Raw genomic sequence first — 25,870 nt, 5'->3', positions numbered from 1 at the left:
AAAGTAAAAATATTGCAACGGTAGACAACTTTATTAACTTAAATATACGCAATTCATTAGAGATCCTTAAAAAATAAAAAAAGCAACAATCCGGGAAGTATTATTGCCGAACTTTGGTTTAAAAACTTTGTGATGTACGCCTTAGACGATCATGTGATGTAGCCGAAATTAAAAGCTTGCTGACCTCTCAAGAATTGGGACCTGATAATAAGCCTGAATAGACGTGAAAATAGTAATCGCTTGAATTTTAAATTTACTATATTTTTAAAAATTATTTCGTAAATAAAGTTATTTTTAATTTCATTCGATCGTCTTATTTTATACGTAAGTCACCTATAAATTTTAGCTTAATACTACTATAAATTCACTTATTTAGATGTTTAAAAAAGCCAATGAGGTGAGTTAACTTCTATTTTGGAGGCAAGGAAGAAAGTGTAGGCTGCCTCTTTCTATGAGAATCATTGAAGCCATCACAGTACTCCCCATGCAAGTGTATATAACTTAATTCCTAATTTTATAACTGAGCAAGAAATTAGTTTCATTTAAGAATAATAGACTGTAGTTAATATTTTCCCAAAATAACAATAAGATATTTGTTAGGGGTACCAAGAGCTGCATAATTCGAATTTTTCGGCGTGATATTGTGCACCAATTTGACTTCTACAGTAAATGCTAGTAATTAAAACGGCTATAATCATAAGTCCATAATATTGTTCCATCAATGTTCAAAAAGATTTATAACTGATAATTGCATATCAAACAAACTTTATTATTTACAACAGTGGCTTAGATAAAGGGGGATTCTGTGACTGTGAATCGAAAATTTTCATTACATTTGACTCCCGATGAAATTGTTACATAAGCAGACCCTCTCTTGAACCTGATAAATATCTGATTTACAACTTTAATACATGTAAGAAAACTAAAGGCACTTAGTTTGGCAGTATCCTGGGCATAATTTTCTTATACATCACAGTGCCAGGGATTAGTGGTCGAGCAATAAGTTTAAGTGGGGATGAATTGGATACCAGTTTTGAAGTGGAAGCTTCTATCTGTGAAATAACTGTAACAGGCTGAGGAAATATCGTAATGGGTTGAGAACTAGTAGAAACGGTGTGTACATAAATTCCATTTGGGTCCAGATGATTGAACTTTATTACTATTGGCTTATGTTTGGCCGCATCATCATCTAAAAGGCGTTTCGTAAGTTGAATCTGCTGCTGAACAGTTTCTATTAGATTGGGATTTTGACAATTTTTGATATTGTCGCATAATTTCATCATGTCATTAACCACATTTTCTTTTTCCTTCTCAAAGCTGGCCTTGGTTTGGGATCTTGTTATGACTTCCCTTATGAACTGTTTATCAGGAGTTAACACTAGCTCGTTATAAGGAGACGATGACGATATAAAAGTCGTTACAGGTTCAGAAACTACTTCTTCATAAGTTTTCTCCAGATTTTGGATAGCCACTGTTGTCTCATCATGTGGTTTTTCGGGAGATACTACATTGTTTAGATGCTTGTTTACAAACATTTTTGTTAGATGAATGTGAATGCAAATATTGGAATACACGGAATGATCGGGGCATGAACAAAATGACAGGTGAATACACGCTTTGCAAACACAAGTTAAACAAGTTGGACAGTCTTCGTCCGATATTGTAACAATGTACTTTATCCCATCAAATGTTGCGTCTTTTAAACTAGCCTCACACGAAATGTAATAGGTATTTGGGGAGACATTCGTTACTAATGAAAGCGGAAGCTCTGTCGCATGCTTGTGACGGTTCTCAAGCTCACTGGCTTTCCAGGCAATTTTGCCTTGTTCAAGTTTATCCTCATATTTTTTGGATTCACTCTTAATGAACTCCATCAGCATTGCAACGCATCGTTCCACTCTTTTATTGCGACCACCGTCTAAATAGTTGCAATGCAAAATTGATTTAGTGAGCTTATCCACAAATGGGTTGTTGTTGATTTCATATTTGATACTACAAGCACGAGTATAACAAGGTGCCCATTCTGTTTTACACGTCAACCATTCCGTAGAGAAATATTTGGCAAATTCTAAGGTGTTTTCATCATTTTTTATCCTTGACAAAAATTCTTGCACCATAATTTCAAATTGCTCCACATCTATTTCTTGCATAAGTTGAGATACTTCCTTCATTATATTTGTCGCTGTATCTTTATTTGAAATTAATGCCAACTCTCTGCGTAGTTCAGTGTATATTTGCCATTTGCTTATGAATTTAATTGGCTCCCCACCAAATATTTCAGACCAGAGTACATGGTAGTTATTTCCTTTGTCAGATATTATAACTTCTGGGGTTACGAATCCAGCAACCTTTCTGATTTGTTGAAAAAATATGTTTAAAACCAAAGCATCATCACGATTCGATATCAACCAGGCTACCGGAATAGCTTCACAGAATTCATCAACAATCGCGAGAGTTATGAGGTATAAACTGTTGACATTACGCCCTCGTATGACGTTAAAACATAAAACATGACGTCCAAATTGACAGAACATTCTTTTCTGAAAGTCGGTCATAATGCCCAATGCAAAATCACGTAATTCTAAGTTTATTATCAGATCATCTTGTTCAGCAGTCATACATTCTTCTTCACGTGGCTTTTTGTACATTAAAACTGTTCGGCGATTATACAAGATTTCATCTCTGACAAAATCATCTATGCTTATGGCATCTTCTTTGAGATCCGTAATTTTTAAACCATGAGCTTTAGCAATGTTATTTAGATCGCGCCTCCCTGCCAAGTGTTTACGTTCCAAGACATCTTTATTGCTGTGGTACAAAGTTTCTAAGATATTTTTCTTCGAACAGCCTTCCGCAAGTTTTTGAGCTATAAACTGACGATCTGATCTTGGGAGTCGCATATGCTGTAGTTCAATTTCATGTCCATAATGAGTGTGACAAGCTTCTACATGCACTTTACCATCACTCAAAGAAGTAGTAACGTGTAATGTTGCTATACAGTTGCAATTAATTTTATTTGATCCCTTTGATTTTGGTCGGCGTAATCCTTTAGATTGCGACTGATATGAGCCTGAACGGTGGCAATACCAATATTCGACTATGGCGGTTTTTCTTCTGGAAGTTTTCCGTTTAGTATATTGGCTGCGGTTTTGAACTTCGTGATTTTCTTTCCACGCAGAAAATTCTACATTAAGCAGTCATATTAGGCTTAAATTAAATGTAATGTCACAAGTTATAATTACCTTCATAACTTGCAAAAGTCAATGTTTCGTTGTCTACTACGAACTGATGTTTTTCCACTAAATGAGTTTTGAATTCAGTCATGTTTTTGAAAGTCACCGTACTATTGCAACCCACCTCCCTACAGATAATGCTCGATTGCTTAGGCGGTTTATCTAAAAATGCTAAACCTGCTTCCTTCGAATTTTGCTCCTCCGTTAGATCCATTTTAATAAACAAACTATTTTAATATTATATTATAATAATATAACTTTGATCAATAGTGCATTTCAACTTTTGAAGACAGATTGACTGAACTTCTGCTTGTGCCTAATTACACCTATCTTTTAAGTAATAATAGACTCAGCAGCTATTATCTCTCTTCGTATAAATAGCAAAGATAAGGCATATTGTTCTATTTACAGACGGAAAACTTGAAAGGATTTACACCCAACGGAGGCGAATCTCTGATACTCGTTTTTGGAGAAAAGTCGAAACGCAGAGAGAGAGGTAGCGAGGTATCTGACCAGTGACGTCACTGGCTAGATTTTCAAGAGAGCGATTTATAGGGTGGCTACGTTTGTCTCTATCTTCGTCTGTCTCTTAAGTCGCGTTTCATTCTGGAATGCGAAGCATTATTAATTTTGTAGATATTTAGAAAATCGATATAATTTGTGGAGTTAAAAAAAATTCCTTTAAAGTTGGAAAGAACTTTACAGAGATAAAATAGTATATAAGCAAAAAAGGTGTTTTACAAAACCTCAATTCATAATATTAAATTTGACGAATTCATTCTTATTTAATGGTTTTGCTTTTGATTTATTTAGTTATCTTTTTTGCATGCCTCCTGTTTTGAGAGACGGAAATATATTTGTTAGATTTTTACAAATATCTCTTTCTTTGCTCAAAGAAATGTCTTCGTGAAATTTTATAAATTCCAATTCCATTAATTTTGTATCTTTTAAGAAGTTTTTGGAAGGAATAGCGATACCGCCATAACTCAGGTGTTCCACCCATGATGGCAACATATAATTGTGGTCGTTGCCAGGGGCGGATTAACCCTTTCGGCGCCTTTAGGCACAGAAAAATTTGGCGCCCCTTGGCATTGGCATAGCATTGGTCAGCTAAGGAGGCGCGTACCGGTTTTTAATAAATAAATAAATATATTTTAGTTTCCCCAAACCTTTTCGGCGTTGTTTTGAGTCGGGGCAAGCCAACTACATGGACCATGGGGCTTTATCAGAGTCTTGGCGCCCAGTGGCGGCGCCAGGGGTAGGCTACGCAGGCTATAGCCTACTTTTATTTCGCTTCTAGGGGCCCCAAATCTAGATGAAGGAGCCCCGAACAGCCCCCTAAAATAATTTGCGAAACTAGAAATATCAAAATCCGAATTAAAAGCCTGCTGTTTTTAAGTTGCGAACACTGAACAATGATTTCTAATATTTTTTCGAACGCAGCCTTGATTCGTTGTAGCTGCTAAACTAGCTACTTCAAAAGATGTTGCATCGTTAGACAGATGATAAATTGCACGGTTTTCCGACTCTCCGAGTCCCAATTTCCAAAATAGAGATAAAATAAAGCGTGGCAACTGGCAAGTGTTTATGCAACAATTGTAAGTGAAAATGGAGAATGCTGTTGGAGGCCGGGAGTAGTGGCGTACTCCTGTAATCCCAAGCGTCTGGGAGGCAGTGTTTGTGGATGGCCGTGTGAGGACGACCACCAATCCCCCAACGGGTGGTTGTCATACTTCCGCCACGGGTGTCCCAACCCTATCCCCAAGTATCCCCCGTTGGCGTGGCCGTAACACATATCTCGCACCTGATTAATCAAATGGACGAGCGGACTGAATTGTCCCACCCATAGACTATGGGTGGGACAATTCAGTCTCTATCTCTATGGGCCATAGAGATAGAAAAGAAATAGAGGGAAGATTACCACGTTAAGGCACCCCTATTTTTGACCGGGAAAATTCAACCCCCCCCACGCATGTATGAAAGCGGAGATGGGCAGAATTAGCAACGCCATCTATCCTTCCTTTGTTTACATCAAATGACAGTTGATTTTCCAAAAGGCAGAATGTATTTCATTTCACCGCGCGTCGATGGCGCCACGTAATCTGCCCATCTCATGGCTTCCTAAAAGGGGGTCTGCACTCGCGGTCAACTTCGCCAGATACAATAGTGCCTCTATTTCTTTTCTATCTCTATGGTCCCACCCGTCACAATCGCTCATAACGAGCTTCTAAAAAAAATAAAAAATGCTGTTGGAGGATGTTGCCCATATGTGCATTGTTATGCTCATCGACTAAAAAAAATAACTTCCGAGTACATTTAAACAGTCATGTACATTTCTTTTGTAAATTATTAAAAATAAACCGGTTTTGTCACAGTTTTGTTTAGTTAGTGTATTTAAAGCCCCCCCCCCCCCAAATTAAAGAATTAAGTACTATCGTGGCGCCGCCACTGTTGGCGCCCCTAGAAAAATGCCGCCCTAGGCACGTGCCTACTTTGCCTAATGGTTAATACGCCCCTGGTCGTTGCTTTCAATTGATTTTAAATTTAATTCTGGGTACTTATCATGAAACATTTTGGCTACCCATCCCGTGAGGTACTCCATTCCACCTTCTTCATAACTCGTCAGGATTAACCCATTTTCTTTATTAAGCGTAGAACTCGTAGAAGGCAAACTTAAAGGTAATTCATTTAAATTGAGAGGTTGAAACTCGGGTTGAGAACCTGCTATTTTCCTGATTATTACCAGAGGTGGTCTACGGATAACTTTCGAATATTTTTTTACAGGGAATTGTGTCGGACTTTTTAAAGTAATAGTGCCCTGTTTCTCGGTAGTAAATTGATCTAAGAACCCCTAACAATCTAATTCTCCATTTGAATCTTGGGAGAAGAGGAAGTGTCATACTTATTGTTAATATGTTACTAATGGTAATGCTCTAATAAAAAGCAAATGGTGTATATAAAAATTAAAGTCAATATGCGAATGCAGTATTTAGCAGTGGCGTTGCCAAAAATCGGAGATCGGCAATGTTAAAAGCCTAGATGGGATTAAAATTTAGTACAGTCAAAAACGTACATAAACTTATATACATAATTTTAAGTATATTTTACCAACATTCTAAGTATTAAATCTTATGAATTGAGCTAGTTTAAGAATACGGTCTAATATACAGCTTTGATATGAAAATATAAACGTTTTGGAAAAAAAAGTTGAAGTTCAAAGATTTCCGTAGTGTACTGAAAATTAAAAAATTACTTACAAAATATACAATTTTAACAGGAAACGAGGCCACGTGTTTGCTATATAATCATAAACTAAACGAACAGATCTATGATCTATCTTGGATAATAACCATGAACCAGGCCCAAAGCCTTTTTTGATAAATACCGCCAAAGAAAATGAAATAAATTAAAACAAAAGTTTCGCTCTACTACCTTAAATTAATCTGTTTAAAAATACAGAATGATATAGGCATTTTTCGAAAATACGAACAACAAACAAAATAAAGCTGTTAAATACAAGCCGCTGTTATAACGTAAATACAAATTCAATGTTTTGTTGTATATAGCCAAATTGGGCTACTATAACGATAAGTTGAAAGACCTGTAGCTGGAATTTTCCCTTTTTCTCTTTGGCGCCTGCGCAGTGTTGCTATAACCAATATCATTTCCCGCAGAGTCTTGTTTCGTTTTATTCTGACCAACGACGTCACCAGACTAGGGGAAACCCACCCTACCGCGCGGTTGCCGAAAACTAGTTTCCCGCCACTTTTATATGCGCCAACCTATATGTGCCGCTTGTAAGAACCTTGGTTTACACCAGAGTCCAGAGATCCTATATAGCTACGCTAAGGGAGATATGAAAGTTTTTCGGGGAGCTGTACCAGTGCGCTGCGCGCCATCTATCGGCATGGAGTAAAACTAACGACAAAATAAATTTTATCATTTTGTAAAAAAAAATAAACCACGTGGCATAACCGTTTGGTTTTCTAAAATGCCACCAAATAGGTGTGCTTCGATCGTTGCCTACGTTAATATAATTTCCAGTTTAGTTAAGACATTAAAAACTTATATATAGATGCCTATTTTATTATTAAAAAAATGAAAAATATTTTATCTCTATAATTATCCAAAAAAATCCTAATCATCTACATATTATCAGAGAGGCGTCTCTTCCTATTCCCGCAATGTTAAAATTTCGTTACAAATGAAGTTCAGGATCCCACGGACCGACTGAATAACGTGCATCCTGATTTACGTGGAAAAGTTAGTAAAACCTGAATAACGTGGAAACTGAATAGCGTGGAAACTGAATAACGTGGAAACTGAATAACGTGGAAACTGAATAGCGTGGAAACTGAATAGCGTGGAAACTGAATAACGTGGAAACTGAATAACGAGGAAACTGAATAACGTGGAAACTGAATAACGTGGAAACTGAATAGCGTGGAAACTGAATAACGTGGAAACTGAATAACGTGGAAACTGAATAACGTTGAAACTGAATAACGTTGAAACTGAATAACGTAGAAACTGAATAGCGTGGAAACTGAATAACGTGGAAACTGAATAGCGTGGAAACTGAATAACGTGGAAACTGAATAACGTGGAAACTGAATAACGTGGAAACTGAATAACGTAGAAACTGAATAGCGTGGAAACTGAATAGCGTGGAAACTGAATAACGTGGAAACTGAAAAGCGTGGAAAAGATTCCTTTTGGCGTTGCTAGAAGTCGTCACTAACTGAAGGCGTCGTTCTCCATATAAACAAGTTGGTCGAATCGTACCCATAATTTCACTGGCTGATTTCTTCAGTGTAACATTAAATATTTATTCCTCTCTTTTCTCGGCTTTTTTAGAGGCTGTTTTTTTCTAAGATGATGTTCGCGATGGTGGTGATCACTCCACGCCGCTACTGACGGTTTTAAAACGTGCCGCGAAACGGAAATATCTCATCAACGGTGTATAAAGAAATTTCAATTTATACTTCGTTAGATAGGTATTGATCACCTCTATATTATGGGTTCACCCTACCATCGTGAAATTTAGTGATAACTTGTATTTCACTTGTCCTAACGTTGCCAAATTTGGAATTTTTCGAGCGTATCTCATGTCTGCAACTCTGTTTCTCAGAAACTACCCCACCTATGCGGTTGACTTTCAAATAGTTGTAAGCCACTTCCGGTCACTAGCAGACAAAAACTTTAGTCGTGGCTGGACGGAAACGGCAGCCGGCAGAGAATCGCTGCCCTACGTATAACTTGTGCTTACCGGACTGTCTCGAGCGATGCGCTAAGGGTACTTGCTGGTATATAAACGTTAGACCTGGTGGTGAGTCGGGAAGCTGCTGTATTCAGGTCCTAATATTATACAGAAGACAGCAAGATGGAGTTACAAGGTGGTAACTACCTCTACCCAGGTGACTTACGGGAGGACCACCCAGCGGTCAAGGGAATTATAAACATCAAAGAGCAACTACCAATAGGGTAGAGGTGTTTAATGACGGTTCGTTGTCCAGTAGGGGTGCCTGCGTGGCTTTTGTTGTGTATAGGAACCATAGAAATCTTATAACATAGAATGATTCCGTATAAATACCAAATGGGTAAATTACATTTTCGGAGGTTTCGTCATTATCAGTCAATCACGATTCAAAGAGTGACTACGGCAACGACTCGTTGCCATCTAGTTTGAGTTACTGAAAATAATAATTTGATTTTATATTACGTCACCTTAAGAACCCGCATTTGATTGGCCCACGTCAATCGAGTCACGGCCTTCTGCACGCGCTCACGTAATTGCGGCTGCGGCTGGAAGGAACGGCTGGCGGCGGCTTGGAGCACCGGTATATAAATTCTAACCACATGGCTGCAGCTGGACGGCAACGGCTGGCTGTGACTGCGGCTGGACGGAACGGCTGGCTGCGTCAGAGCTTGTTGTAGAAGCGGCTTATTAGACTCGAAGTCGGACTCATTATCCCTCCCAAATAATATTTTATTTTATAAATCTGATCAGGAATTTGAGAAAAGTTCGAGGTCAGAAGTTAGGGCGTCGTGGCTGGACGGGAACGATTTACGGCGGTGGTGGCAGGACGGAAATGGCTGGCGGTGACTGGACGGGAGCGGCTGGCGGCGTCAGAACTCGTTGTAGAAGCGGCTTATTAGACTCGAAGTCGGACTCGTTTTTCCCCCCAAATAATATTTTATTTTATAAATCTAATCAGGAATTTGAGAAAATTCGAGGTCGGAAGCTAGAGCGTCGTGGCCGAACCATAAAAATCGGATAACAAACTAGAACGCTTAATCGAATGGCTGACAAGGTACCGATTAGATTCTTGGCTAAAACGACAGTAACGCCATCTGCGCTGCCTAAAGAGGCGCGCTCGCGCGTAACTTGGTTAAAAGTTTTCCCCCACCCCATTGAAATTAATGTAAAGTTAGCGATAATTAAACGTTAATTAACCTACCAAATGATATAAGAAATATTCCACTGACAATTTTTCCCGTTTATATGAACTTAAATGTAATATAAAATCGCCTTGAAAAATCGTTTATCGCTTTATAACATTCAAAAATAATATTTTTCCCGCACCATGTAAATAACCGAGCATCTGCTCGTCTAGGTAAAGTTTGTGTTGTCAATGCGCGTATTAGAAAGAAAAATGAGATTTTAGAAAGTAGGTTGTAATTCGGAATAGAGAGCTGCAACGGAGCGAAAATTATTCCGTTTCCGCGGCCTCCGTTCCGTTCCGCGGCGCTGGAACGGAATCGGAGCTAATTTATAAGAAAGTCGCGGAACGGAATGGAATTGGAGCAAATTTCCGAAAATTTGTTTTAACGGAACGGAATCAGAGCCAATTTCCGAAAAATCGTTGTAACGGAACGGAATCGGAGCAAATTTCCGAAAAATCGTTGTAACGGAACGGGATCGGAGCAAATTTCCGAAAAATCGTTGTAACGGAACGGGATCGGAGTAAATTTTTCCAAAACCTTTGTAATGGAACGGGAGCGGAGCAAATTTCCGAAAAAAACTTCTTATATTGAAGCATGGACACTGTTTTCATTTCTCTCTTGGCTGCTGATTGGGTCTCCCACTTTTCCAGACAGTGAGATCATAATCTCCCTTTTGGCTATCCCCCTTCTTCACCGGCTCGTGGGAAACATAACTGCAACTGAAGCCTTTTTCTCTACGACTACGTTGCGTACATCAATGCGCAGAATCGCAAAAGGTACAAAAGCCGTTTAGCGAAAAGGGGGAATAAATTGGCGGGGTGACCCGGATTGCGGTAATGTGTTAGTTTTACATTCAGTTCAATAGAAGTAATAATTGTTTCTGTTAATTTCTGTATTCAGGAAAATAAAATAATTTTTCCTCGTTTTTCAAGACTATAGACTCTTAAACGCGCCTTCCCAATCGACCCCCATTACCATACAGTCTACGGGGAGCGTGATGAGAAAACCGGTTTTGAGGGGATGAAATTTCTGCGTTAGAGGGCTGGCTCGTTGGTTGTCTGTACGATAATGGCGGCGCCCAGTTAACCTTTCTAAAAAGAGTGTATACTGAGGGAAAGCAAAATATAAAACGGGAGCGGAAACTGAGCATAAATATTAAGTAATATAGACGATTAATGAAACTGAGCGGAACACGAACGGAAATAATATCGGAGAAACAAACGGAGCGGAAACGGACGGAAAATATTGACGATAAATGAAACGGAGCGGAAACGGAAGGAAAATATTGACGATAATTGAAACGGAGCGGAAACGGACGGTAAATATTGACGATAATTGAAACGGAGCGGAAACGGACGGTAAATATTGACGATAATTGAAACGGAGCGGAAACGGACGGAAAATATTGACGATAAATGAAACGGAGCGGAAACGGACGGAAAATATTGACGATAAATGAAACGGAGCGGAAACGGACGGAAAATATTGACGATAAATGAAACGGAGCGGAAACGGACGGAAATAATAGGCGAGAAACTAAACGGACCGGAAACGGACGGAAACAACGGAAAAGAAACAAAGCGGACCGGAAACGGATATATGTACCATACCGCGAAACAAAACGGAGCGGAAACGGTATGGTATTTTCGCTGCTCTGCAGCTCTCTAATTCGGAACGATATTAATACTTTTCACGAATTTTGTCATCGGTGAATTATAAATATGACTTGAAATAAGTTTCAAGGTTTATTTAAAAGCTAGTTTCATAACTTTTCATCCATTGGTTCGTTCAGAATGTATCTTTAAAGTAGACGAAAATTTTAAGGCGCGGAATCTTGCCCAGTCAAGCCCCATTTTCATGCTCGCTGGTAGCGGGTCAAAATCGTCAAAATCCGCTTCAGCTACACACTTTTTTACTTTCCGCGTCGATCTGTTTCAAACAGATATCTTAGCTTTGTTTTCACGCTTGCGAGTGGCGGAAGCGAATTTTGACGATTTTTATCCGCTACCAGCGAGCATGAAAATGGGACTTTAAGCCTCGGTTTAATCTACTGCGTATTTTGAAACGGAAAAACCCGATTACTATCGTTAAATCTTAGTTAAATGATGGCGAACGCTCCTTGTAATAGAAACAAATAACGAAATACGTTCTAAGCTTATTTAACGCCAAAAATTCCACGTATTTCGTTATTTGTTTCGTATTAAAAATATCATATTATTAATCCAAGATTTAACAATAGTAATCGGGTTTTTCCGTTTCATAATATGCGCGTTGACAACGCAAACTTATTATATTATTAATGTTACTAATTTTAATATTATTTTTGAATGTTATAAAGCAATAAACGGTTTTTCAAGACGATTTTATATTACATTTAAGTTCATATAAACGGGAAAATTTGTATGTTGAATATTTCTTATATCATTTGGTAGGTTGATTCGCTCGCGTTCTACATGTCGAACAGTCTCATCGGTGTCGTGTTTTCTTTTCAAACATTTGTTGATACTGGTCTTTTGGATTTATTCCTTACGGCAGTCAATATTAACTTAAATTGAAGTGACCCATTATTCCGACTTTCCCATCATTTTGTCTCACACATCCTTCACAATAGCTTCATTTTCAAGCGATTTATTGCAAAAATAACAAGAGTTAGCTGGGTGGTAAATTTTAAAAGCGGTTACATGAAGAGCGGCGGATGCGTTTTAAGTCAACGAAGGCGCAAAATTGTAAGACGCGTTTCAGGTACAAAGTTAAAACCGCGATTACGACACAATGATTGCTCTTATGTAAAATGTTCATAGAACATTTTTTGTAGGAAATAGCCGGACCCTAATGTTCATACTTGGGTTTATAGCCGTACATACAATACTAACGTAGATATTCGCGATAAACCATTTCTGTGCACCGGTTTTCCCCATAACCATTGCTCGTAAAACAACTATTTCTAACAATAACCTGTGAAAAGATATGTTTTTGTTTGAGTAATTACTCCTTAAATATTTAATTACGGAATTTTGAACCATTCCTCATTTTTTCTTTCTATGTTTTGAAAGAAACGCGTTTTCTAGTGCGTTCTTAGCGATTCGAAATTATGGTAAAAAGAAAACTATTTCTAACACTAACCTGTGAAAAGATGTTTTCTTTTGAGTATGTACTCTTACACGATTTGATTACGCAGTTTTGAGCCATTCTTCAACTTTAATTAAACATAAGTTACTTTAAAGATGTAAAAAAAAACCGCGTTAGCGTCGAGCTAAAGTCGGCCATTTAATTTTTTAAAAGTTCTAATCGGAACCCGCGACAAAATTTCAAAAATCGTTCTAGTTTGTTATCTAATTTCTATGGGCCGAACGGGAACGGTTGGCGGAGGAGGCGGCAGGACGGAAATGACTGGCGGCGTCAGAACTCGTTGTAGAAGCGGCTTATTAGACTCGGAGTCGGACTCGTTCTCCCGCCCAAATAATATTTTATTTTAAAAATCTGATCAGGAATTTGAGAATAGTTCGAGGTCGGAATTTATAGCGTCGTGGCTGAACGGGAACGCTTTACGGCGGTGGCGGCTGGGCGGAAATGGCTGTCTACGGCTGCGGCTAGACGGAACGGCTGGCGGCGGCTGCGTCTGATTGCGGCTGCGGGTGGATGGAACGGCTAGCTGCAGCTACGGCGGTTTAGAGCACCGGTATATAAATTCTGACCACATGGCTGTGGCTGGACGGGAACGGCTGATTGTGGCTGCAGCTGGACGGAACGGCTGGCGGCGGCTTGGAGCACCGCTCTATAAATTCTGACCACATGGCTGTGGCTGGACGGGAACGGCTGGCTGTAACTGCGGCTGGACGGAACGGCTGACGGCGGCTGCGACTGGACAGAACGGCGGGCTGCAGTTGCGGCTGGACGGGAATCATGGCTGGCGGCGTCAGAACTCGTTGTAGAAGGGGCTTATTAGACTCGAAGTCGGACTCATTATCCCTCCCTAATAATATTTATTTTATAAATCTGATCAGGAATTTGAGAAAAGTTTGAAGTCGGAAGTTATAGCGTCGTGGCTGGACGGGAACGGTTTACGACGGTTGCGACTGGACGGAACGGCTGGCGCTGTCAAGACAGGAACGTACTAATTTTTTTTCTTGTATACTTTTGCCATTAGTGTTAATATTATATACTCTTGACCTACACCAACGATTATAATATATAAATTCCCCTGACTTATAGAAAATACTGCTCTTGACCATCTTGTTGTCGCGTATAAGGAGTAATGTTTAGCACATTAGTAATAATTAATTACATGGAATTCGAATGTTCAATACGTCAGACTTTAAATTTCAACCCCTAATAGATAAAAACTAGCCCTTTTGGGTTAAGAGTAATAAAATTAAAATTAACCTTTAACCCCATATAAATTTCGAGCGATACATAATAAATTTAATTTATACAGATCATAAAATCAATTAAACAGAATGGGAACGGTTTACGGCGGTGGTGGCAGGACGGAAATGGCTGGCGAGGCTGGACGGGAGCGGCTGGCGGCGTCAGAACTCGTTGTAGAAAAACAGAATCTAAATATTTAGATATGAAAAATTTTAATAAGTGTTTATAGAGTAATTTTATAAAATAGAAATATTTATTCTTCTGGTTAATAGTTTTTGCAGAAATACTTCGGCACTTCATTAGGTAATTATTCACAGTTTCCTTCACATGGTTTCAAACAAGTGAAACAAATCCAGTCTTAACAATTCTTGCACTTTAATCCTTCATCGTTCTTTTTCCTCGTACTCTGAAGTTAATCACTTGTAGCGCATCTTTTTCCACGCTTAGACGAGGGGCAGGTCACTTCCATTTTGGGTGCGTCTTAATCATAGTAAAATGATTAAATCAGGGTAATCGTGATTAAATCAGGGTTATCAAGATTAGAAAATCTAATCACGATTTAATCAATCTAATCATAATTTAAACAAGATTTAATCATCAGGATTTAATTTTTAATCCGGATTAAATCATTTAACCAGATCGAATCGAGATTTTATAATTAAAATTAAAACTAAAGTACGATAATTTAATAATAATTATTAATATTGATGGTTCTATCGTAAATGTATTTGATTGAAATGATAAAAAATTAACTTATCGCATTTTATTTAATACATCCGAAAACACCACAGGTATGTAACAAGTTGTCACAGCTTAGTTTCACGAGTTATCACAGCTTACTAATTAAGGTAACATTGTAATAGGAACTACTTTTTTCATGTAACATTATTCTAATCCGCTCGTTCTAATCACGTACAATTGTAATCATTCCATTCACCTATATAATCATTCTGATTCTCCTTCAAATTTCTAATCGCGATTTAATCATACTAATCATTATTGAATCGTTTCAATCGGGATTAAATTATTTTAATCAGAGTTTTTCATTTAATCATGATTAAATCAGATTTTTCCATTAAATCATGATTAAATCAGATTTTTTCATTAAATCATGATTAAATCAGATTTTTTCATTTAATCATGATTAAATCATATTTTTTCATTTAATCATGATTAAATCAGATTTAAACATTCTAAACATGATTAAATCAGATTTAAACATTCTAAACATGATTAAATCAGATTTAAACATTCTAAACATGATTAAATCAGATTTAAACATTCTAATCATGATTATACGTTATTTAATCAACAGTGATTAAATTGAATTTAATCAACATAATCACGATTAAATCGGATTTAATCTTTCGAGGGGTGCGTCGTTAATCAAGTGACCTGCCCCTCAGATTTAACAGTTTTCTTCAAAATTTTCTCTCTCGGTTTCTCCGGCCTTAAATTTTTTACACTTCCTTTTCTCGGGCAAACGCTTCTATTTGAATTTTTGCTTCTTCAAAATACTTCATACATTCAGCACTTGTGAGATGTTGTAGAGGTTCTTGACTTTCCGTGCCGTAGTTTTATTAAATTCAATTCGTTTTGGATATGTTATAAAAGGGAATATAAATTACCAATACATATTCTTAAAGAATTAATGAATACTAAGATAATTATATAACTGACTTCATCTAAATCAGTGGGAATCTTAATTTTTCAACGGCCCCTTTCCGGGCCGCTACCCAGGCTGAAACGAAGAAGAGATCCAAATACTCGGCGCTTGAGTAACACTATATGTTTAAAGCAGTGGCCATCGAAACTCTTGGCTACTTCGCCGTCGTGGTTCAACGAGGTAATGCCTCTTCGACACTGCACACCTTCCCACCGGGAACTTCCCTGGATGACTATTAGGTCCATCTTCAGTTTTTTTTTGAAATTTTAAAATTTTCAATAGTTCATTATAAATAAATTACACCAAGTGACAATTAAAACTCTCAATATAATTACTACTTGGACTTAAAAAGCTAGGGAAGTACTGATTCTATGATCTGTATAAATTATATTTAATTCTTATGTATCGCTCGAAATTTATTTAGAATAAAAGTTAATTTTAATTTTAAATACTTTTAAACAACGTGGGCTAGTTTTTAACTATGATATAAACACTATTACCAAAAGTATCCGAGAAATCAAAAAATAATTACAACGAGTTCTGTCGCCGTCGTACGTCCCTGTCTTTACGCCGCCAGCCGGTCCCGTCCAGCCGCCACCGCCGCCAACCGTTCCCGTCCAGCCACCGCCAGCTATTTCCGTCCTGCCACCACCGCCGCCAACCGTTCCCGTCCAGCCGCCACCGCCGCCAACCTTTCCCGTCCAGCCACCGCCAGCTATTTCCGTCCTGCCACCTTCTCCGCCAAACGTTCCCGTCCAGCCACGACGCTATAACTTCCCCCTTTGAACTTTTCTCAAATTCCTGATCACAATTTATAAAATAAAATATTATTTGGGAGGGAGTACGAGTCCGACTCCGAGTCTAATAAGCCGCTTCTACAACGAGTTCCGACCTCGAACTTTTCTCAAATTCCTGATCAGATTTATAAAATAAAATATTATTTTAATGATTGTGAGACTGTTTTTTTATTTCAGTAATTTGGTATCTGTTTTTTAACAATTATATATTGTCGAGAAAAAGACCATAGTTATTTGGTAAAACAGTGAGGTTATCTTGCGATTGACTTTTGGTAAGATGCAAAATGATTTACCACTTCCGGTCATGCGTAGGCCACTTCCGGTCATTCCCAGATCTCTTCGCTCATTCGCTGACCACTCCCGCTCACTTGCAGCCATAACTCAAGTCATGGATTTTCACAGGCCAACTTTACTATAATTCTTTAAATTTCATTAAAAAAATCTTCGATTATATAAATTTTACCTCGTATAGTGAATTTTGAAACCTAATTGGCTATAAAGCCATTTCCTTTGATAAATATTGTTCGACCAGTTCACTCATAAACTTCATTTCTAGTCTAAAATTTATTTTTCTAAAGATAGTGTCACTCGTTCTTAGACAATTAATATAATAATAATATTTAATTTATATTTCTTTGTTACTTAACCTTTTTTTAGAAATTTTCGTTGTATAAAATCTTACTATTTTATAAAATTTATTTATTTTTGTTTTAAAACTATAGTCAGGGACATCTTTATACTTTTGCCGCCAAAAAATCTGCCACCCTTTTATTTATACAAAATCGTAAGTCTTTTCGGTGCAATGCATAAATAGGCCCTATAATTATCAAAGAAAAAGAATTTCGAGAAAAGAGAAAAAGCAATAATACATTTTTCACTAAATAATTCAGTAAGTGAAACAATTCGTACGATATTGCCTAACTTGTTTAAAAGGATAACGACGCCTTTAAAATTCAGTCAGTGGCGACTTTTAGCAACGACAAGGGTAAACATTTCCACGCTATTCAGTTTCCACGCTATTCAGTTTCCACGTTATTCAGTTTCCACGCTATTCAGTTTCCACGCTATTCAGTTTCCACGTTATTCAGTTTCCACGCTATTCAGTTTCCACGCCATTCAGTTTCCACGCTATTCAGTTTCCACGCTATTCAGTTTCCACGTTATTCAGTTTCCACGCTATTCAGTTTCCACGCTATTCAGTTTCAACGCTATTCAGTTTCCACGCTATTCAGTTTCCACGTTATTCAGTTTCCACGCTATTTAGTTTCCACGTTATTCAGTTTCCACGTTATTCAGTTTCAACGTTATTCAGTTTCCACGTTATTCAGTTTCCACGTTATTCAGTTTCTACGTTATCCAGTTTCCACGCTATTCAGTTTCCACGCTATTCAGTTTCCACCTTATTCAGTTTCCACGTTATTCAGTTTCCACGCTATTCAAGTCGCTGTCATTTTCCACGTAAGTAGTAGTGTAAAAGTGAGAGTTTAGAGCCACGGGGTGCTAAATTCCCATAGGGTTATAACGGGGTGCCAATATTTTCCATAGGGTTATAACGGGGTGCCAATATTTTCCATAGGGTTATAACGGGGTGCCAATATTTTCCATAGGGTTATAACGGGGTGCCAATATTTTCCATAGGGTTATAACGGGGTGCCAATATTTTCCATAGGGTTAGCACGGGGTGCCAATATTTTCCATAGGGTTATAACGGGGTGCCAATATTTTCCATAGGGTTAGCACGGGGTGCCGGTATCTCCCTCGAAACCGCGTCGGCTCGATGTGGCCACATTTGCCGGCATCGAGAATACGAGAGAGACCGATGAAAACGTGAAGTGAGAATCGAAGCCGGTCAGAGTCTTGTTGACGGGGTGTATTATTAATATCGTTCGAGGAGGAAGCTGAGTTTCGTGACGAGGTAGGGGAGAGAGACCCGGGAGAGTGAGGTCTCGGATTTCAACCGCGCCAGAAAGGAGCGGCTTGTTTATACGCGCGTTTCCTCGGTACGGGGCGGGAGTTTACGCGGGGATTAACGAAATACCCAATAGGGTATGGCATGGGGTTTAATTCATGAACAAAGTACGGGTCAGCATCGAGAATACGAGAGCGTCCGTCGAAAACGCGAAGGGACCATCGGAACCAGCCGGTGATTTATTGACGGGACGTAATAAGGAAGCGGAATAGAGGTCCGCGATAAAACGAGGTCTCGGATTTCATCCGCGCCAGAAAGAAGCGGTTTGTTGATACACGTGTTTAGTCGGTACGGGGCATGAATCTACGATGAAAGTAGCGATATTACGACGATTATAATATCTTTCGGAGAAAAGGGAGAATATTTGCTAAGATCGAAATAGACTTAAATTAACGTAAATGATAATGAATAAAACGATATATCGCGCAATATAGGAACTAAGTTTAAAAAAAATATCCCGACGAGTACTATATAAGGAGTTTTATTTTCCCACAAAACTTCATTCTGAATTTGTAATTGCTAGTCTATGACGTCTTGGAATACTAATAAAATGTATGTATAAAACATTATCTTAATACCGAGATTCTGTTTAACGAATATGAAATTTTTCAGGAATAGCAGTAAGGTAACCCCGGACTGTAATATCTACATCGGAACCCTAGAAGGAGGCGTTGGCATAGCGCTGACTGAAAGCCAATTCAAGCAATTGTGGAGAGCGAACGAGGAAATAACTTCATTCTTGGAAGACGATTCTATCCCACCCTCAACGTGGTTCTTCGAAGGATCGGAAACGAGACGGGGAGAACTGTGCATTTTTCAAGACCGCAGAGTAGTGGACGTCAGGGAAATCGTTCTTGGCACTGGGACCAATTACGGCAAGCACTACCTGACCAAGCGTGGATTCACTCTGACGCGGTACCCCTGGAAGACGTTGATGGAAAAATACGGTGAAGTGATGATCTACCATAACGAAGTCAAACGCGTCTTCAACGATATTAAAGAAACTGTACTAAACAAAGTTACCGATTATATTAATAAGCAGTGCAGTGGTTGTGAAGTTGATCATCTTTCGCAAGATGAGCATGACTGTTTAATGATAGATTGGAATTCCCGTTTAGATGCGTACTTGTTGGACGCCATGGCAAAAATAAGTTATTCGGAAATAATCTCAAAACTTAACACATTTTTAAGCGAGGATTTTCGGGATAATATTTTGTCTTTTATTATGTGTAATTTGAAGAATATGTTACATAAGACAGTAGATTGTTAAAAAAATATCAATAAAAAGAATCGTATTAAAAACCACGCTTATTATTTCTTATCTCATTTACAAACATGAATCCTGTCATGATACATCCTTTCACGGGGCTCGTGTCAGGACCCACGCAGTCTGGAAAATCTCACTTTATCGCGAAATTAATCAAACATAATGACTCTTGCATATCTCCCCCACCCCAACGAATAATTTGGTGTTATACAGAGTACCAACAGAAATTATTTAATTCAGTATTGGAACATAATCGAACAGTCGAGTTTCACGAAGGATTGTTGGACCCAGGAACTTTGAATCCAACGATTAGAAATTTTGTCATTCTCGACGACCTATTATGCGAAATAGCTAATAACAAAGACGTGACCAATTTATTCATCCGAGGTTCGCATCATCGAAACACGTCGGTACTGATTTTAATGCAAAATTTGTTTTATCACGGGAAAGAGGTTTTTTTTTTTGAGATACACAAACATCGGTGTCGACCCGAGGCCTTAGACACCAGCACACACACAATAACTGATTAATCAGGGTGAGATATGTGTAACGGCCACGCCAACGGGGGGATACGTGGGGACAGGGGTGGGGACACCCGTGGCGGTAGTATCCCGACCACCCGTTGGGGGATTGGTAGTCGTCCTCACACGGCCTTCCACAAACTCTGCCTCCCGGACGCCTGGTATTACAAGAGTGAGCCACTACTCCCGGCACGGGAAAGAGGTTAGAACTCTCAATCTGAATTCGCAGTACCTCGTCATCTTCCGTTCCGCTAGAGACGTTTCCAGCGTACTAAATATTGCTAAACAAATTTCTCCGTCAAATACCAAATTCGTCGTGGACGCTTTCCGTCAAGCCGTGATGAAACCGTACGGCTATTTATTCATCGATTTAAAACCAAACACTTCAGATGAATATCGGCTGCGAACGGGAATCATACCGGGAGAAGAAGCCGCGATTTTTGTTCCAAAATGAGCGTACGAACTTCAAAACGAGTTTGTAAAAACTTAAACTTTTTGAAATATTTGAGCACTTGTAACGTGAAACCGAGAAAAGCTATCGTCAAGCTAGCAAATCGAGACGCTATTTTATCGTTGGTCGAATGCTGTATAAATGTACTTCGTGGGAACGTTCAACTTACAGATGAGCAAAAGAGTCGGTTGAAGAAACATCGTAAAGTGATACACCATCTATGTCGTAAAATTCCTCTCGCTAAAAGAAAACAGATTCTAGTGCAGAAGGGGGGATTTCTCCCGCTTTTATTACTCCACTTCTTTCAATCGTGAGCTCAGTCGCCGGCGCGGCGATAAACCGCGCTATTAATAAGTAAAAATGACCCGCAAAATGATTTTAGTTTCCGAAGACGCCTTACGTCGTATGAAAAACGCTACTCTAGAAGAAGTTGTTCTGGAACCGGAAATTCCCACTTTCCGAAAAATTTTCATTTTATAATCAAACTTTACAGCGACACTTAAGTTCTAATCAGAAACCAGTTGAAAAACAACAGCAATAAAAAAAAACCTGGTACGAAGAAATTGCCACATCTATACCACCAAGTCTGCTCACCGACGCGATATCTTTGTACAATTGGACATTGCGATATATTTCGTGGAACGAATTAGGCGAAATGGAAATTGGGGGGCGGGTAGTTTCGGGATCGAACGTTATAGATTTAATTTACGACGCGGTTATAAAAACCAAATCAAATGTCGATCCTACGGGAATTAATAATTTTTACGAAACTTTGCAAAATAATAATGTACCAAAAATATTTATCAAGAATCCCACGAGGTTAAATTTGTTAAAATCATTATCTTATCTCGCGACTCCACCCAGACCGCAACAGTGGGTGACGATTTGACTGTATTTATCAATAAAACCTTTAACGTAAGTTAACGAGTATTTATTTCAATTTTTTGTCTCAGGATGGATGGTTGTACTGAAACTGTAGCTGTGGGTGTGACGTCCAGATTAGTGGATTCTTATTCCAAAAATCCGAAAATTTTAACCGCTATCATAATAATATTTATATTCGTAATAATGGAATTATCTGAATTCCTATTATGGTACTACACGGTACCCACACCTGGAAATTTTACCAATTATGGATTAACTTAGAAATATATACTACGACGTAGCAGACTCTGGCGGTTACGTTGGCCTTCGAGGATTGTATGGTTCAGCCCGAGAAAAGGGATTCAACGTATCATTGAATGAGGCTAAAGATTTTTTACAGAACCAAGATACGTATACGTTACACAAAAATGTAAAGCGGCGGTACGAAAGAAATAAGACAATAGTTTACGGTATTGACGAACAATGGCAAGCTGATTTAATTGACCTGCAGAAACTATCGAGACAAAATAAGGGATATCGTTACATACTCGCTTGTATTGACGTATTTAGCAAATTCGCTTTCGTTGAGCTGGTGAAAGATAAGAAGGGGGCTACCATAGTGAATGCTCTGAAAAACATACTAGATGGTGAAAGACGACCAAAACGCCTACAGAGTGATCACGGGAATGAGTTTGTTTGTAAAGCCGTTCAATTGGAGTTAAAATCACGGGGAATAGAATTTTTCGCGACGAATTCTGAAGTTAAGGCCAGTATCGTCGAACGCTTTATTCGATCGTTTAAATCAAGAATGTATCGATATTTCACTGGCAAAAATACAAATAAATACGTCGATACGCTCCAAGATTTAGTTACCGCGTACAATAACAGCTATCACCGTTCAATTAAATGTAAGCCCGTCGAAGTAACGTCAGAAAATTCTAAAATAATTTGGAAAACTCTATACGGAGGTATTGATTTCAGTCCGCCAGTGACCTATGATTTCGAAATTGTAAGAATTAGCAAAAACAAGGGTATCTTTGAGAAAGGTTATATCCCAAATTTTTCCGAAGAATTGTTTCGAGTGATTAAGCGGATACCGAGGCAACCGGCGGTATATAAACTGGAGGCTTTGGATTCGGAACCCATTTTGGGAGTGTTTTACAAGGAAGAAGTACAAAAAGTCGGAAAAGATCTCGAGACTTGCGCTTTTAAAATTGAAAAAGTGCTCAGGCGGCGACGCAAATCTGATAATTCAGTCGAGTTACTCGTACGCTGGAAGGGGTACGGACCGCAATTTGACAGTTGGGTTCAAGAAGTAGACTTAGAATGAGTTTCTACCTCACTCTACCATCCGATTCTTCGCTGAATTACTTTCCCGATAATAGTCTGAGCAAATTCAGAGCTTACCTTCCGGAAAATGTTCAGCTGAATGGACCTTACGAAGTAGGGTTAGCGGAAATAAGTTATCCTAGAACGTGGAACAATATCAAAGAAGAGCGGGTAGTCCGAGTTTGGACGGATGATATCATGTCGGAAGGTTTTACGGAAGAAAAACGAGCTATTATACCCGAAAGCAAATTTCTCTACAATCGAAGATTTCATTGAAATGTTAAAATTTGAGGGTAAAAATGTTGAGTTTAAATACATAAAACATCTGAAACGAGTTTCGGTTCACATTGCTAAGAGTTTTTATTGTAAAATCCCTCCTGATATAGCGGTTATGTTGGGGTTTTCGATTCAGCAAGTACAAGAACTTGAAATTAGGGAATCGACGATAGCTCCATATACCGTAGATATGGACGTGGGATTACATTCGTTGTTTGTTTATTCCGATATCGTTGAAAGTACGATCGTCGGGGACAGGAACGTACCTCTCCTAAGAATTATTAGCGTTAAAGGGAAAGACGGTGAAACTATAGACTCGATATTCACAAAACCACATTATTTACCAGTCGCGGGTTCAAATATTCAAATTATCGAAATTAACATTATGGATTCGAACGTGGAAAGGTGCACGTTACTCTACATTTCAGACCACGGAGGGCCTGGCTCACCCTATAACAACGAGTCGCGTTCATTTTAGTATAGCATAACGAACGACCAACATCATGAGACACTCGCAGTATAATCCCGCCGTAAGCGATTACGAGAACTACTATTTGAATCAGGCTGGCTATGGATCAATTCCTGTTTATCGAGGTGTGGGTGTTCAAAGAGGATATGGATTAGGCAATATACTAGCTTCAGCTTTTCGCAGTGCCATGCCCCTTTTCAAACGTGGAGCCCAGTTCTTAGGAAGAAAATTCCTCGATACTGGAGCGAAAGTCGTCACGGACGTTGCTAGCGGTATTCCAATCAAAAAGGCACTCACAACTAGATCCAAAAGCGCTGGCAAAGAAACCTTAATTTCAGCCGCGGAAGTGGTTAAGCAAATGACGGGATCTGGACTTAAAAAGAAACGCTCCCGACCGCGCAAAATCACTCGACGTAAAGCCAAGAGGAGGAAAACATCGTGCCCTTCTTACTCCGATATATTTTCATAAAGCGTTATTATGGCACTGTTACATCCACATTCAAGCGGGTGTGTGAATTCGGAATTGGACCTTTTTCAAGTTCCGTTATCGCAGACGGGGATTATCGGTGGCGAATGGGTCCAGGGGCGTAGGAACGTTCTAGAAGTTGGAGGGGGCAAAGAGCAAAGAAAAGAGGCCTAAAGAATGTTTTTGAATTTTTAATGGAGTGTAGCTTCTCCGAGTGTATGTGTAATTTTTACTTATACGTGATTTGGTGGGAAAAGACTGAAAATTAAACACAGTTGTGGTTCTACAAGCTTTATATGCGTTTAAAATGAGCATTTGAGCCTTTTGAAGATTTCAACAGACCAAAAAGTTGGAGGGGGCAATAACATTAGTTGCCCCTCCCAGCAAAATTCTAGGGAGGGGCATTGCCCCCCCCCTGCCCCCCCTGGTTCCTACGCCCCTGAATGGGTCGAATACAGTCCCATTTCCAGTATTACCAACAATTCAGCGTTAGCGTTTTGCATTAGTGGCAATTCAGAATCCTACGTAGACCTGTCGCAGACTCTCCTACACGTTCAGGTGGAAGTGAAAAAACAAAATGGATAATGTGGCGCCGGTCAATTTATTTTTACACAGTCTCTTTCCCGAAGTGCATCTATTTTTAAACGAAAAATCCGTTACTCCTTCGGCTCAAAATTACCCGTATAAAAGTATGATTCAAACCATGCTAACCTTTGGTGATTCGGCTAAAATGAGTCATCTGACCAGCTCCTTATTCTATCGCGACACGGCGGGTGAGTTTAACGACTTTACCAAAAACGAAGGTTTCTTGGAAAGAGCTGAATTTGCTCAAAAGGGAATTATCGATATGATCGGCGTCCTCCATTTAGATGTTTGTCAACAACCTCGATATCTTCTAAACTTGGTGGATTTAAAATTTGTTTTTGGTAAACCGAACACCGATTTTTGTTTACACTCCGATGTGAAATGTCAATTGGAAATCAAATCAGCTTCGCTATATCTGAGAAAAGTTAAATTAATTCCAGAAATACCATTATCTCACGCGAAAGTATTACAAGTGGCTAGAGCTAAATACCCCATCACTCGCACCGAATGCACTTCATTTTCGATCCCCCAGGGGAACATGAGTGTAGTGCAGGATCATTTATTTACCGGCCAGATTCCCAATAAAGTCGTGATTGGGATGGTTAGTCAAACGGCTTTTCTAGGTGACTTAAAATTATCACCATATAATTTCCAGCACTTTAATTTAAACCACATTGGATTGTTTGTGGACGGAAACAGCGTACCCCATCGCCCTCTCACTCCTAATTTCGCGGAGAATAGCTACATCCAGGCTTACGCCAATTTATTTCCACAAACGGGTCAGTGGAACATTGACGAGGGAAACCAAATAAGTCGCGAAGATTACGTTGGTGGGAACTGCCTTTTCGTCTACGATTTGACGGCTGATTTGATGAGCAACGCCGCCCATTTCCATTTAGTTTAAAACGGAAATTTGAGGCTCGAGATAAAATTCGCATCAGCTTTAGCCGAAACGATTGCCGTAATTGTGTACGCGGAATTCCAGAGTTTGATTGAAATTGATAAAAACAGAACCGTGCTTTTGAACTAGAATGGATACGTTACAACTAACTAGAATTATGGAAAACGATAAGTCCACCAAAAACCTATTTCGGGGAGTTATGGCTGTGGATCAATTACCCAAATACGTGAAGACTTTCCCCTCTCTTTATATCGTGAACAC

At 38.9% G+C, this 25,870-nt stretch overlaps 2 protein-coding genes across 2 annotated transcripts; one reads left to right on the top strand and one right to left on the bottom strand.

Annotated features, from left to right (window-relative positions):
• LOC149962283 (uncharacterized) lies at nucleotides 1-3,527 on the bottom strand. Its single transcript, XM_090179510.1, has 2 exons — nucleotides 3,243-3,527; nucleotides 1-3,184 (listed from the first exon to the last, which is right to left on the bottom strand). The coding sequence occupies exons 1-2, from the start codon at nucleotides 3,445-3,447 to the stop codon at nucleotides 933-935; spliced, it is 2,457 nt and encodes an 818-aa protein (XP_090035636.1). The 5' UTR covers nucleotides 3,448-3,527; the 3' UTR covers nucleotides 1-932.
• Nucleotides 3,528-24,700: 21,173 nt separating this feature from the next.
• LOC149962282 (uncharacterized protein F54H12.2-like) lies at nucleotides 24,701-25,612 on the top strand. The gene has a single exon (XM_090164443.1). The coding sequence runs from the start codon at nucleotides 24,701-24,703 to the stop codon at nucleotides 25,610-25,612; it is 912 nt and encodes a 303-aa protein (XP_090020569.1).
• Nucleotides 25,613-25,870: the final 258 nt, after the last annotated feature.

The sequence above is a fragment of the Leiobunum rupestre genome, chromosome 1, assembly GCF_980474605.1.
Source record: "Leiobunum rupestre chromosome 1, qqLeiRupe1.1.hap1, whole genome shotgun sequence".
NCBI lineage: Eukaryota > Metazoa > Arthropoda > Arachnida > Opiliones > Sclerosomatidae > Leiobunum > Leiobunum rupestre.
Note: the sequence above shows the minus strand (reverse complement) of the source record. Positions and strands in the feature narration are given on the sequence as shown.